The sequence below is a fragment of the Hippopotamus amphibius genome, chromosome 2 (assembly GCF_030028045.1).
Source record: "Hippopotamus amphibius kiboko isolate mHipAmp2 chromosome 2, mHipAmp2.hap2, whole genome shotgun sequence".
Lineage (NCBI taxonomy): Eukaryota > Metazoa > Chordata > Mammalia > Artiodactyla > Hippopotamidae > Hippopotamus > Hippopotamus amphibius.
The window spans coordinates 203,569,418-203,583,452 of NC_080187.1; the positions used below are offsets into that span (position 1 = coordinate 203,569,418).

At 38.3% G+C, this 14,035-nt stretch overlaps 1 protein-coding gene across 3 annotated transcripts in view; it reads right to left on the reverse strand.

Moving 5' to 3' along the window:
* VPS13C (vacuolar protein sorting 13 homolog C) overlaps window positions 1–14,035 on the reverse strand; it is a 186,053-nt gene that overhangs the window by 95,949 nt on the left and 76,069 nt on the right. For all 3 annotated transcript variants that reach the window (XM_057722664.1, XM_057722667.1, XM_057722666.1), the window contains 3 exons: window positions 12,692–12,821; window positions 11,782–11,860; window positions 1,349–1,491 (listed from right to left, as the gene is read on the reverse strand). In XM_057722664.1, coding sequence (XP_057578647.1) covers window positions 1,349–1,491; window positions 11,782–11,860; window positions 12,692–12,821 — 352 coding nt within the window. The remainder of the gene's footprint in view (window positions 1–1,348; window positions 1,492–11,781; window positions 11,861–12,691; window positions 12,822–14,035) is intronic.

A 14,035-nucleotide genomic window follows, 5' to 3' on the forward strand; every position in this document is an offset into this window, starting at 1 on the left:
AGTCATGCAGGAAAAGAGTTCTCCAGGCAAAGGAAACAGCAAGCACAAAGAATATGCTTTGGTACACACAAGAAAGAACAAAAGGCAACTATAAGCTCCATGAGGCAAGAACTTTGCTCACTACTGTAGCTCTAGTATCTCAAACAATGCCTGGTACATGATGACACTTAATAAATATTTTTCGAAGGAATAAATGAAATATGGCTGGAGCAAAATGAGCAAGGCAGAAGAGAACTGCAGATGAAGCCAAAGAAGTCATATGGTGTGACTTGTAGACCATGTGAGGCCTTGTAGGCCATGGCAAGAATTTAGCTCTTTACTGTGAGTGAGATGGGAAGCCCATGTAGGGTTAAGAGCAAAGCAATGGCATGACCTGATTTTCCTTTTAAAAGGATCACTCTAGCTACTGGAAAACAGAGTCCATGATGGAAGCAGAGAGACTGTTAAGAGGCTACTGTAATAGTCCAAGCAAAAGATGATGGTGGCTTGGAAAGTGCAACAGCAGTGTAAGGGAAGGGCAATCATTTGAATATATTTTGAAGGTAAAATCAAGGGGTTTTCTGATATGTTAGATGGGAGCAGGAGAGAAAGGAGGCTAAACATGGAGAACGTATCTTTCTTTAAACAAATACCAATAATACTAGATATAAAGTAGTCAATAAGAAACACCTCCTTTTCATACCTTTGGTATTTTATTTCAAAGCAATGCAAACTCATTAAAAAATTTTCAATACATATAGAAGCAAATAGGCAAAAATGAAAACTATAATCCCACCACACAGAGAGGAACACTGTCATTTATTTTTTTAAAAAGTATGTGTGTGTGTTTAAACTCTAAATGGAATCATAATACCCTTGGAACTGTAATCTCTTTTTTATCCCCAAATAAAGATATACTGTGAACACCTCTTCATGTCAATGTCTCCTTTTATCATTACATGACTTTTAAAGGCTGCAAAAGACATGTTTCAAATTTAGGTTGCTTACATTTTTCTAAATTATAAACATAACAATAAACTATATTCTTTCGCTTAAAAATTGAAAAAATTAAACGTCACAGAAAATTTCTACAGAAAAGAAAATCCAAATTAAGAGTCTCGAGCTTTTCCAGGATAGATCAGATATACTATAGATCACACTTATACCTATTTTTACAAAATAACATTTCATTTTCTTAGAACTCTGTGTGTGTGTGTGTGTGTGTGTGTGTGTGTGCGTGTGTGTGGCAGCAGGGAAGAGAGAGTACCACATATTAAATATACTTAATGTTTGGGTCTAACATGAGATAGTTTATAAGGACAGGAGTAACAACAACATATTTGTTTATGGACAACAAATATATACATACCTCTTTAACTTCAAACTTCAGTAGAAGATTAATGAGCTCCTCATTTGGGGCCTCAGCAACTTTTTTTATGTCTGACCCTTTCATACTTTTACACACAGTCTGTGTGTCTCCATCCTCAGCATCAAAATACTCATCTTCAGATTCTAAATGAAGAAGACAATTGACTTGAGAGAACATCCATCGAAAACTTCATAAAACACTCAAATTGAAATCTCTCAAAAGTAAACTTCATTTATTAGACACAACCTTCCTATTCAGAATCAGAATATAGCTTCCTTCTAACTCCCACAAAGTGACTCAGCCTGGCACTGGATAACCATATATAGAATCAAATCACCTTTCTATTTTCTTCTTCAACATTTCTGTTTTTCACTTCATTCAAGTTTCAATAAAATATTTATTGGGTATCATCTGTCACATATCAGTCTGTACCAGCCACTAAGGACATCTGAGTGACCAGGACAGACATAATCCTTGTCCTTATAAAATTTACATTCTAGTTCAAAATCAAAAAAGATCAGGCAGATAGGATTAAGATGGCGGAGTTGGAGGACATGCACTCACTCCCTCTTGCAAGAACACCGGAATTACAACTAACTGCTGAACAATCATCGACAGAAAGACACTGGAACTCAACAAAAAAGACACCCCACATCCAGAGACAAAGGAGAAGCCACAATGAGACAGTAGGAGGGGCGCAATCGTGTTAAAATCAAATCCCATAAATGCTGGGTGGGTGACTCACAAACTGGAGAACAGTTATACTGCAGAAGTCCACCCACTAAAGTGAGGGTTCTGAGCCCCACATCAGGCTTCCCAACCTGGGAGTCCAGCAACGGGAGGAGGAATCCCCAGAGAATCAGACCCTGAAAGCCAGTGGGATTTGATTGCAGGACCTCCACAGGACTGGGGGAAACAGAGACTCCATTCTTGAAGGACACACAAAAAAATGTGCTCACCAGGACCCAGGGGGAAGGAGCAGTGACCCCATAGGAGTCTGAACCAGACCTACCTGCTGGGGTTGGAGGGTTGCCTGCAGAGGTGGGGGGCAGCTGTGGCTCACCAAGGAGACAGGGGCACTGGCAACAGGGGTTTTGGGAACTGCTTATTGGTGTGAGCCCTTCCAGAGTCTGCCATTAGTCCCATCAAAGAGCCTGTGGGCTCCAGCACTAGGTGGCCTCAGGCCAAACAACCAACAAGGTGTTAACACAGCCCCACCCATTAGCAGACAAGAAGATTAAAGTTTTACTGAGCTCCGCCCACCAAATTGGATTAAAGCTTTACTGAGCTCCGCCCACCCAGCCCTACCCACCATCAGTCCCTCCCATGAGGGAGCATGCAAGAACCTCCTAAATAGCTTCCTTCACAAGAGGACAGACAGCAGTATCAAGCAGTATCAGCAGTATTTCGTCTTGCAGAACTGAAAACCACAGCCACGGAAAGATAGAGAAAATGAAAAAGCAGAGGACTTTGTACCAGATAAAGGGACAGGATAAAGCCCCAGAAAAACAACTAAATGAAGAGGAGATAGGCACCCTTCCAGAAAAGAATTCAGAATAATGATAGTGAATATGATCCAAGACTTTGAAAAAAGACGGGATGCAAAGACCGAAAAGTTTACCAAAGACCTAGAAGAATTAAAGAGCAAACAAACAGAGATATGCAACACAATCACTGAAATGAAAAATACACTAGAAGGAACCAATAGCAGATTAACCGAGGCAGAAGGGCGAATACGTGACCTGAAAGACAGAATGGTGATCATCAAGGATGCAGAAAAGAATAAAGAAAAAAGAATGAAAAGAACTGAAGACAGCTTAAGAGACCTCTGGGACAATGTTAAACACACCAACATGTGCATTATAGGGGTCCCAGAAGGAGACGAGAGAGAGAAAGTACCTGAGAAAATATTGGAAGAGATTATAGTTGGAAACTTCCCTAACATGGGAAAGGAAATAGCTACCCAAGTCCAGGAAGTGCAGAGAGCCCCAGGCAGGATAAACCCAAAGAGAAACACGCCAAGACATATATTAGTCAAGCTGACAAAAATTAAAGAGAGAAATGTTATTAAAAGCAACAAGGGAAAAACGACAAATAACTTACAAGGGAACTCCCATAATGTTAACAGCTGATTTCTCAGCAGAAACTCTGCAGACCAGAAGGGAGTGGCATGATATATTTCAAGTGATGAAAGGGAAGAACCTACAACCAAGAATAATCTACCCAGCAAGGATCTCATTCAGATTCAACGGAGAAATCAAAAGCTTTACAGACAAGCAACAGCTAAGAGAGTTCAGCATCACCAAACCAGCCCTACAACAAATGCTAAAGGAACTTCTCTAAGCGGGAAACAGAAGAGAAGGACCTACAAAAACAAAAACAAAAAAATTAAGAAAATGGTAATAGAAACATACATATCGAAAGTTACCTTGAATGCACATGGACTAAATGCACCAACCAGAAGACACAGACTGGCTGAATGGATGCAAAAACAAGACCCATATATATGCTGTCTACAAGAGACCCACTTCAGACCTAGGCACACATACAGACTGAAAGTGAGGAGATGGAAAAAGATATTCCATGCAGATGAAAATCAAAAGAAAGCTGGAGTAGTAATAGTCATATCAGATAAAATAGACTTTAAAATAAAAAATGTTACAAGAGACAAGAAAGGATATTACATAAAGATCAAGGGATCCACCCAAGGAGAGGAGATAACAATTATAAATATACATGAACCCAATATAGGAGCACCTCAACACATAAGGCAAGTGCCAACAACTATGAAAGAGGAAATGCAAGGCAGAAATAGAGACACAGATGTAGAGAACAAACACATGGACACCAAGTGGGGAAAGTGGGGAGGGTTGGGGGGGGATGAATTGGGAGATTGGGATACCAAATTGTACACTCTAAATATATGCTGTTTATTGTCTGTTAACTGTATCTCAATAAAAGTTCTTAAAAAAAAAAAAGAAAAAAAGATCAGTTAAGGACTTCCCAGGTGGCACAGTGGTGAAGAATACACCTCCTGACTGGAAGAAAGATTGCCACGAAGTAGAAGGACGTGGAATGCATCCCTCTCTACAGATGCATTAGGAATACACCAAAAGATGCAATAATTCCCCCAGAGAACCAGCTAAACACCAGAAAACGATCTCGGACACCAAAAAGGACTGCAAAGATCCCGACATAACCAATAGGGAGACATTTGCGACACTTCAAAGAGGGTGAAGCGGCTGAGCTGTGGCAGACGGGAGGGAGTGAGAAACACACGGTCGGTCCACACCACGGCTCAGCATGCCCGGACTGAGACATCACTTCACAGCTGGAAAGGGGGTCTTGAAGCGGGAGCATGGGAACCGGAGAGCTGGTTCAGGGTGAGAAACATTGTTGGTGGTGGGGAGACGGACCGGGGTGGACAGGAGGGAAGAGGCCCGCAGTGAGGAGTGCCTACCGCAGAGAGCTGTGAGACCATAGTGGCGGCTCAATACTGATGACCCACAAGCAGGGGGTAGGAGCTGCGGGCGCAGCCTTTCTCTCCACGCCTGTGACAGACAGAGGAAGGAACCTGGTGGCCAAGCCAAGACATCAAGGATAACAAAGGCCCCCGGGCGGGGCTGGCTTAGAGTGCCTGCAGCCGAGAACCAAAAGTCCCACAAAGTGGCCCAACTCTGGGACACTTGAGCCTCCGGCGTCCCTCTGCAATAGGCACTGCCACACCCGGCTGAACCGCCGTGTCCCAGACAGGGCGCCACTGCTCACTCACTCCCAAGGGAAGGAGCCACTATTGTACCCTCTCCCTCCCCACACACCAGCGCTTACAGACGAACAATAAAGGAAGTTCTGCTGGATGCAGGATAATACAAAAAACCCAAGGTGGGTAGAAGGATACTTACAGTTGAGACCCCAAGGAAGCAGAAATATTAGTATTCATTCTACTGAACTGGTCCATTTTGGGGTCAGTTCTAGTTTTTTTTTGTTTTTCTGTTTTTTTTAATTACGATCTTAGTCCTAAGGGATCTACAAGTTTTATAACATTTTTTATTCCATTTTTCATTCTATTTTTATTTTTAGCCTTTTTCTATATTTCTATTTCTAGCTAAGTTTTTTGTAGTTCTAACTGTATCTCTCCTACCTTCTTTTCATTTCTATCTTTTATACATTTCTATTTCTTTCTTTTTATTTTCATATTTCCAGTCACACTATGCTCTTCTGTTGCCCTGTCTTCTATCTATCCGTTTTTAGTTTATCTTAATATACTCAGAAGCAATATTATCGATCTGCTCTGTCCCCTTGCTTTATTCTCCAGATGACATATTGCTTTGGTATTTATTATTAGGTTTTGGTCTTTATCTTAGTTCTAAGTATAATTGTCTGATTTCATTCTGAGAATCTTCAGTCTGTCTGGTGGTACTCTAGCTCTTTATTTGATCCTAGCTTTCACTATCTCCCTGGATTTGTGTTCATGTGTGTGTGGTGTTATTTGCTTGTTTGTTTTTGCTTTTGTTTGTGTTTTGTTCTGTTTTGGTTTCAAATTTCTGTTGGTTTTCTCTTTGAATGTCTGATAGCATACTGGGGTTCTTATGTCAGGTCGTTCTAATGTCATGTTCTGTTGGATTCAGTATTTGTGTGTCTTACTCAGGTATGTGTTTCCTTAACTTAGTATTTGTTTGACTCAACACTCTACCATTAGCCTGGGGCTTGGACAGTCTTCTTTAAATCCCTTTATTGCCGGGACAAGCAACCTCTGAAGTTTGGACTACCATGAGAAAACAAAGAAACAGCATGCAAGCAAATGAGCAGGAAAAGAACCCACAAGACCAAAAAAATGAAGAGGAAATAGGAAAAATGCCTGAAAAAGAATTCAGAGTAATGATAGTAAAAATGATACAAAAATCTCGATAACAAAATACAGAAAATACAAGAAACAGTTAACAAGGACTCAGAAGAACTAAAGAACAAACAAACAGCAATGGACAACAAAATAACTGAAATTAAAAATACTCTAGATGGTATAAACAGCAGAATAACTGAGGCAGAAGAACGAATAAGTGAGCTGGAAGATAGAATGGGGAAAATAACTGCCACAGAGCAGGAAAAAGAAAAAAGAATAAAAAGAATGGAAGTCAGTCTCAGAGACCCTGGTGATAATATTAAGTGCACCAACATTCAAACCATAGGCATCTCAGAAGAAGAAGAAAAAAAGAAAGGGTCTGAGAAAATATTTGAAGAGGTTATAGTGGAAAACTTCCCCAACATGGGAGAGGAAATAATTCATCAAGTCTAAGAAGCGCAGAGAGTCCCATACAGAATAAACCCAAGGAGAAATACAGCGAGATGCATATTACTCAAACTAATGAAAATTAAACAAAAAGAAAAAATATTAAAAGCTGCAAGAGAAAAGCAACAAATAACATATAAGGGAAACCCCATAAGGATAATAGCTGATCTTTCTGCAGAAACTCTGCAGGCCAGAAGGGAATGGCAGAATATACTGACAGTCCTGAAAGAGAGAAACCTACAGCCAAGAATACTCTACCCAGCAAGAATCTCATTCAGATTCAACAGAGAAATCAAAAGCGTTCCAGACAAGCAAAAGTTAAGAGAATTCAGCACCACCAAACCAGCCTTACAACAAGTGCTAAAGGAACTTTTCTAAGTAGGAAATACAAGAGAAGGAAAACACCTATAAAAACAAACCCAAAACAAATAAGAAATGGTAACAGAAACACACATGTCAATAATCACGTTAAATGTAAATGGATTAAATGCTCCAAACAAAAGACACAGACTGGCTGAATGGATACAAAAACAAGACCCTTACATATGCTGCCTACAAGAAACCCACTTCAGACCAAGGGATACATATAGACTGAAAGTAAAGGGATGGAAAAAGATACTCCATGCAAATGGAAGTTAAAAGAAAGCTGGAGTAGCGATACTCATATCAGACAAATTAGACTTTAAAGTAAAGACTATTACAAGAGACAAGGAAGGACACTACATAATGATCAAGGGATCCATCCAAGAAGAACATATCACAATGGTAAATATCTACACACCCAACATAGGAGCACCTCAACACATAAGGCAAATGCTAACAGCCATAAAAGGGGACACCGACAGTAACACAATAACAGTAGGAGACTTAAACACCCCACTTACATCAATGGACAGATCATCCAAACAGAAAATAAATAAGGACACACAAGCTTTAAATGACACATGAGACCATCTCGACTTAATTGATATTTACAGGACATTCCATCGAAAAATGACAGAATACACTTTCCTCTCAAGTGCACATGGAACATTTTCCAGGATAGACCACATCTTGGGTCACAAATCAAGCCTTGGTAAATTCAAGAAAACTGAAATCATATCAAGCATCTTCTCTGACCACAGCGCCATGAGACTAGATATAAATTACAGGAAGAAAACTGCAAAAAATACAAACACATGGAGGCTAAACAATACACTATTAAACAACCAAGAAATCATTAAAGAAATCAAAGAGGAAATCAAATAATATCTAGAAACAAATGACAATGAAAACACAACAACCCAAAACCTATGGGACACAGCAAAAGCAGTTCTAAGAGGGAAGTTTATAGCAATATAGTCCTACCTCAAGAAACAAGAAAAATATCGAATAAACAACCTAACCTTACACCTAAAACAATTAGAGAAAGAAGAACAAAGAAACCCCAAAGTGAGCAGAAGGAAAGAAATCATAAAGATCAGAGCAGAAATAAATGAAAAAGATAGGAAGGAAACAATAGCAAAAATTAATGAAACTAAAAGCTGGTTGTTTGAGAAGATAAACAAAATTGATAAACCATTAGCCAGACTCATTAGGAAAACAAGGGAGAAGACGCAAATCAACAGAATTAGAAATGAAAAAGGAGAAGTAACAACCAACACCACAGAAATACAAATGATCATGAGAGATTACTACAAGCAACTATATGCCAATAAATTGGATAAGTAGAAGAAATGGATAAATTCTTAGAAAAATACAATCTTCCAAGAGTTAACAAGGAAGAAATAGAAAATATGAACAGACCAATCACAACTACGGAAATCGAGGCTGTGATTAAAAATCTAACAACAAAGAAAAGCCCAGGGCCAGATGGCTTCACAGGCGAATTCTATTAAACATTTCGAGAAGAGCTAACACCTATCCTTTTCAAACTCTTCCAAAATATAGCAGAAGGAGGAACACTCCCAAACTCATTCTATGAGGCCAGCATCACCCTGATACCAAAACCAGGCAAAGATGCCACAAAAAAAGAAAATTACAGACCAATATCACTGATGAAGATAGATGCAAAAATCCTCAACAAAATACTAGCTAACAGAATCCAAGAGCACATTAAAAAAATCATACACCATGATCAAGTGGGGTTTATCCCTGGAATGCAAGGATTCTTCAATATATGCAAGTCAATCAACATGATACAGCATATCAACAAACAAGGATAAAAACCATATGATCATCTCAATAGATGCAGAAAAAGCTTTTGACAAAATTCAACATCCATTTATGATAAAAACTCTCCAGAAAATGGGCATAGAAGAAAATTACCTCAACATAATAAAAGCCACATATGAGAAACCAAAAGCCAGCATCATTCTAAATGGTGAAAAACTGAAAGAATTCCCTCTAAGAACAGCAACAAGACAAGGGTGCCCACTCTCACCATTATTATTCAACATAGTTTTGGAAGTTTTAGTCGCAGCAATCAGAGAAGAAAAAGAAATAAAAGGAATCCAAATTGGAAAAGAAGAAGTAAAATTGTCACTCTTTGCAGATGACATGATATTATATATAGAAAACCCTAAAGACTCTACCAGAAAACTGCTAGCACTCATTGATGAGTTTAGTAAAGTAGCAGGATACAAAATTAATGAACAGAAATCTCTTGCATTCCTATACACTAACAATGGAAGAGCAGAAAGAGAAATTAAGGAAACTCTCCCATTCACCATTGCAACAAAAAGAATAAAATACCTAGGAATAAACCTGCCTAAGGAGGCAAAAGATCTGTATGCAGAAAACTTTAAGACATTGATGAAAGAAATCAAAGATGATACAAACAGATGGAGGGACATACCATGTTCCTGGATTGGAAGAATCAACATTGTGAAAATGACTGTACTACCTAAGGCAATTTACAGATTCAACACTATCCCTATCAAATTACCAATGGCATTTTTCACAGAACTAGAACAAGAAATCTTAGGATTTGTATGGAAATGCAAAAGACACTGAACAGCCAAAGCAAAGGAAAAATGGAGTTGGTGGAATTAGGCTTCCTGACTTCAAACTATACTATAAGGCCACAGTGATCAACACAGTATGGTACTGGCACAAAAATAGAAAGGAAGATCAATGGAACAGAATAGAGAACTCAGAGAGAAGCTCAAGCACATATGGGCAGCTTATCTTTGACAAAGGAGGCAAGAATATACAATGGAGAAAAGACAGCCTCTTCAGTAAGTGGTGCTGGGAAAACTGGACAGCAACATGTAAAAGAAGGAAATTAGAACACTCCCTAACACCTTACACAAAAATAAACTCCAAATGGATTAAAGACCTACATGTAAGGCCAGACACGATAAAACTCCTAGAGGAAAACATAGGTAGGACACTCTATGACATACATCAAAGCAAGATCCTTTTTGACCCACCTCCTAGAATCATGGAAATAAAATCAAGAATAAACAAATGGGACCTAATGAAACTTAAAAGCTTTTGCACAGCAAAAGAAACCATAAACAAGACAAGAAGGCAACCCTCAGAATGGGAGAAAATACTTGCCAATGAAGCAACAGACAAAGGATTAATCTCCAAAATATACAAGCAGCTCATGCAGCTTCATACCAAAAAAGCAAATAACCCAATCCACAAATGGGCAGAAGACCTGAATAGACATTTCTCCAAAGAAGACATACAGATGGCCAACAAACACATGAAAAGATGCTCAACATCACTAATCATTAGAGAAATGCAAGTCAAAGCCACAATGAGGTACCACCTCACACCAGTCAGAATGGCCATCATCAAAAAATCTAGAAACAACAAATGTTAGAGAGTGTGTGGAGAAAAGGGAACTCTCCTATACTGTTGGTGGGAATGTAAGTTGGTATAGCCACTATGGAAAACAGTTTGGAGGTTCCTTAAAAAACTACAAATAGAACTACCATATGATCCAGGAATCCCACTCCTGGGCATATACCCTGAGAAAACCATAATGCAAAAAGAAACATGTACCGTAATGTTTATTGCACCACTATTTACAATACTAATACCCAGGACATGGAAGCAACCTAAATGCCCATCAATAAATGAATGGATAAAGAAGATGTGGCATATATATACAATGGATATAAAAAGGAATGACATGGAGCTATATGTAATGAGGTGGATAGACCTAGAGTCTGTCATAGAGAGTGAAGTAAGCCAGAAAGAGAGAAACAAACATTGTATGCTAACTCACATATACAGAATCTAAAAAAAAAAAAAAAAATGGTAGTGATGAACCCAGTGACAAGAATAAGGATGCAGATGCAGAGAACGAACTGGAGGACACGAGGTTGGGGGGGCGGGGTGGCGAAGGGGAAGCTGGGACGAAGTGAGAGAGTAGCACAGACATATATATACTACCAACTGTAAAATAGATACCCGGTGGGAAGTTGTTGTATAACAAAGGGAGATCAATGATGGATGATGCCTTAGAGGGCTGGGATGGGGAGGGTGGGGGGCTGTCGAGGGAGGGAGGGAATATGGGAATATGTGTATAAATACAGCTGATTGACTATGGTGTGCCTCAAAAACTGGTACAAGAGTGTAAAGCAATTATATTCCAATAAAGAGCCTTAAAAAAAAAAAAAAAGAATACACCTGCCAATGCATGGGACACGGGTTTGATCCCTGGTCTGGGACGATACCACATGCCTGGAGGCTGTGCTCCACAACAAAAGAAGCCACCACACTGAGAAGCCTGTACACCTCAACAAAGAGTAGCCCCCACTCGCCACAACTAGAGAAAGCCTGCATGCAGCATCGAAGACCCAACACAGGCAATAAATAAATAAATATTAAAAAAACTAGCAAAGATGAGTTATTAAAAAAAAAAATCAGACCAGAGACAGTGAAAAGAATCAAGTAGAGATTGGGGCAAAAAAAGTACCTTATTTAGAATCTTAAAACACAGTCAATCACAAAAATACATTCAAACAAAGAAACTTGGATTTAAACAAAAATAAATGACTCAAAGTCTCACTGTTGGTTAGTAACACAATTAAAAACAAAAGCAGTAAATTAGTATAACACTTTCACAGTTTCTTTACTTTCTGAAAATTTTATCTCTATATAATAATTTATAGGTGTGGTTTAATAAAGAACATTTTACTTTCCTTACCTGACTCCACTCCATCTAGCAACAGTGGTGTACCAAGTAGGTCTTTTGTCCTAGCTGGTATAATAGGAATTGAGGATACCTAGCAAACAATACAAAAAGTTTTCTAAACATACTAATTTAGCAGGGTTAAATGTACCTAAATGAGAGAAATCCTGAAAAAGTAACAGAAGATAGAGAAAGATAGAAGGACACATACACAGGACACAACTCTTCCAACAAAGCACTTTATGCAATTAACTAACTAATGGTTGGCTAAAGTTTACTTATTATTAAGACTACCACCTGCATTTACAAGGGCAGAACTATGTACAACTCTAGTAGGTAAGTTTACCTATCACTGTGTGTCATTCAGTTGCTGTCTATTACAATATTAACTATACATCTTTTTCACAGGTTCCTGGAAAATGGTATCAACATTAGCTGGCTCTCTCAAATTTCATTTCCAAGTAAGTGGAAATCCAACATTTATTTTATGCTATAAAGATCAGTTCCAAGTAAAGTGATCTAGAACTTTTAAGTCTAACACGTAAGAAAATTTTATAATGATCATTTTGCTTCACAACATTTTAAAGAAGATTCCTATATCTAGTTTTATTTAAAACACATTTCCTAAATTTGAAAAATACTTTTCCTTTCACTTACATATCTTTTTTTCCACTATTTCCTACAACACTTTCTACCACCACTCCAAAACAGCAAAAAAATAGGCTACAGTCTTTATTTATTCAATGCAATATGCAGGTCTGTACAGAATCAACCACATTAAACCTCAAAAATGTACCAAATAAGTGAAACTGGCCCTAAACAAAACTGAAAAATGAAAGAGCTCACAAAAAGATGAAAAGAACTCATCCTATTCACCACATACACAAATGTAGAGATATTTAGCATTTTTATTTTCTCCATTTACCTGTCTCTCCGGAGACTGTGCAGATGATTTCTGTGGCAAGGGTATACTGTTAATCAAAGATAGCACATCTTTCATCTTCTGGTCAGAAATTTTCACGTGCATCAGAGGAAGCCCTCCGGATACTTTAAATCTAAAAACATAGTGAATTCAACCATAAGGTTTCAAGGTCCAGCTTCTCTACACTATGGAGGGGGGAAGGGAATGGAGAAGAGACTACATTGTGGGGTCAAAGTTACTTTGGATATGTTTTAATCGAATTACATTAATGCCTCAATATTATCTGGAAATGGGAAGTTCTACATAAGCCAAGTTTTGTATCCTCCTTAAGCAGCCAAACCTTAAGTTAACTAATTTTTAGGAAGATATTTTCAAACATAAATTGTCTATGTTTTAAAACTTAAAACACTATACATAATTTACTTCCTGGTATCAAAAATTTCTCATTCTAAACACCAAAGGGTATCTACCTCATCGTTATCTATCCCCTCACCTCCCTTTAATTTCCTTTTATAGCATTTGTCAGCACCTGACATAGCATATGTATACTTGTTTATTTTATGTCTCCTCTGGTTGAAACACAAGCTCCATGAGAAGGGCATCTGTTTTACTCATAGCTGAAACATGCTGTGCTTTCATCGGGTGCTTACTTTTCAGCATCTGCTTCTCTCCTGCTTCCCTATTCTACCTAACTGCCTGAGTTTGCCTGTCTCAGTAACTTCGTGGCAGCTATCTGATGCTCATAAAACTCTTTCAGGTTGTTTATCTTTGACTTCCACTAAGCTGTGAAGAGCTCAAGTTGACAGATGCCTATCTAGTAAACGAAGAATGACTTTGCTGTATAATGTAATCATTAATGTTCAAACAAGACCAGTTGGCTGTTCCTACCTCAAAGGATTGAACTTTCTGCGCAAGTACTCTGTAAACTGAAAAACACTAAAAAATATGAGATGCTTCCTTATCATTTCTGAAACATGACATAAAACTAAAATCATCCCAAATAGAGCGACTGCATAAACCCTCCCACCTAAAATAACTAAACAAATGGACAAAATATGTAAAACAACTGTTTCAAAGACACTGGACATCAGTCAACAAAGGAAAGTTGAAAGGTGGGAAAAAATGACTAAAGTTCTACAAACACCCAATTTACTGACTGAAGAGTTTCAACATGTGTAGGGTACAGTAAAGCAGCATTTCAAGGGAAATTTAAAGCACTAAATGCCTGTATTGGAAAAGAAAAATCTCAACTCAATGGTCTCAGCTTCCATCTTAAGAAATTGGGAAAGTAAAACAAATGAAAACCAAAGTAAGCAAACCAAAAAAAGCAATATTATATGTGACAGT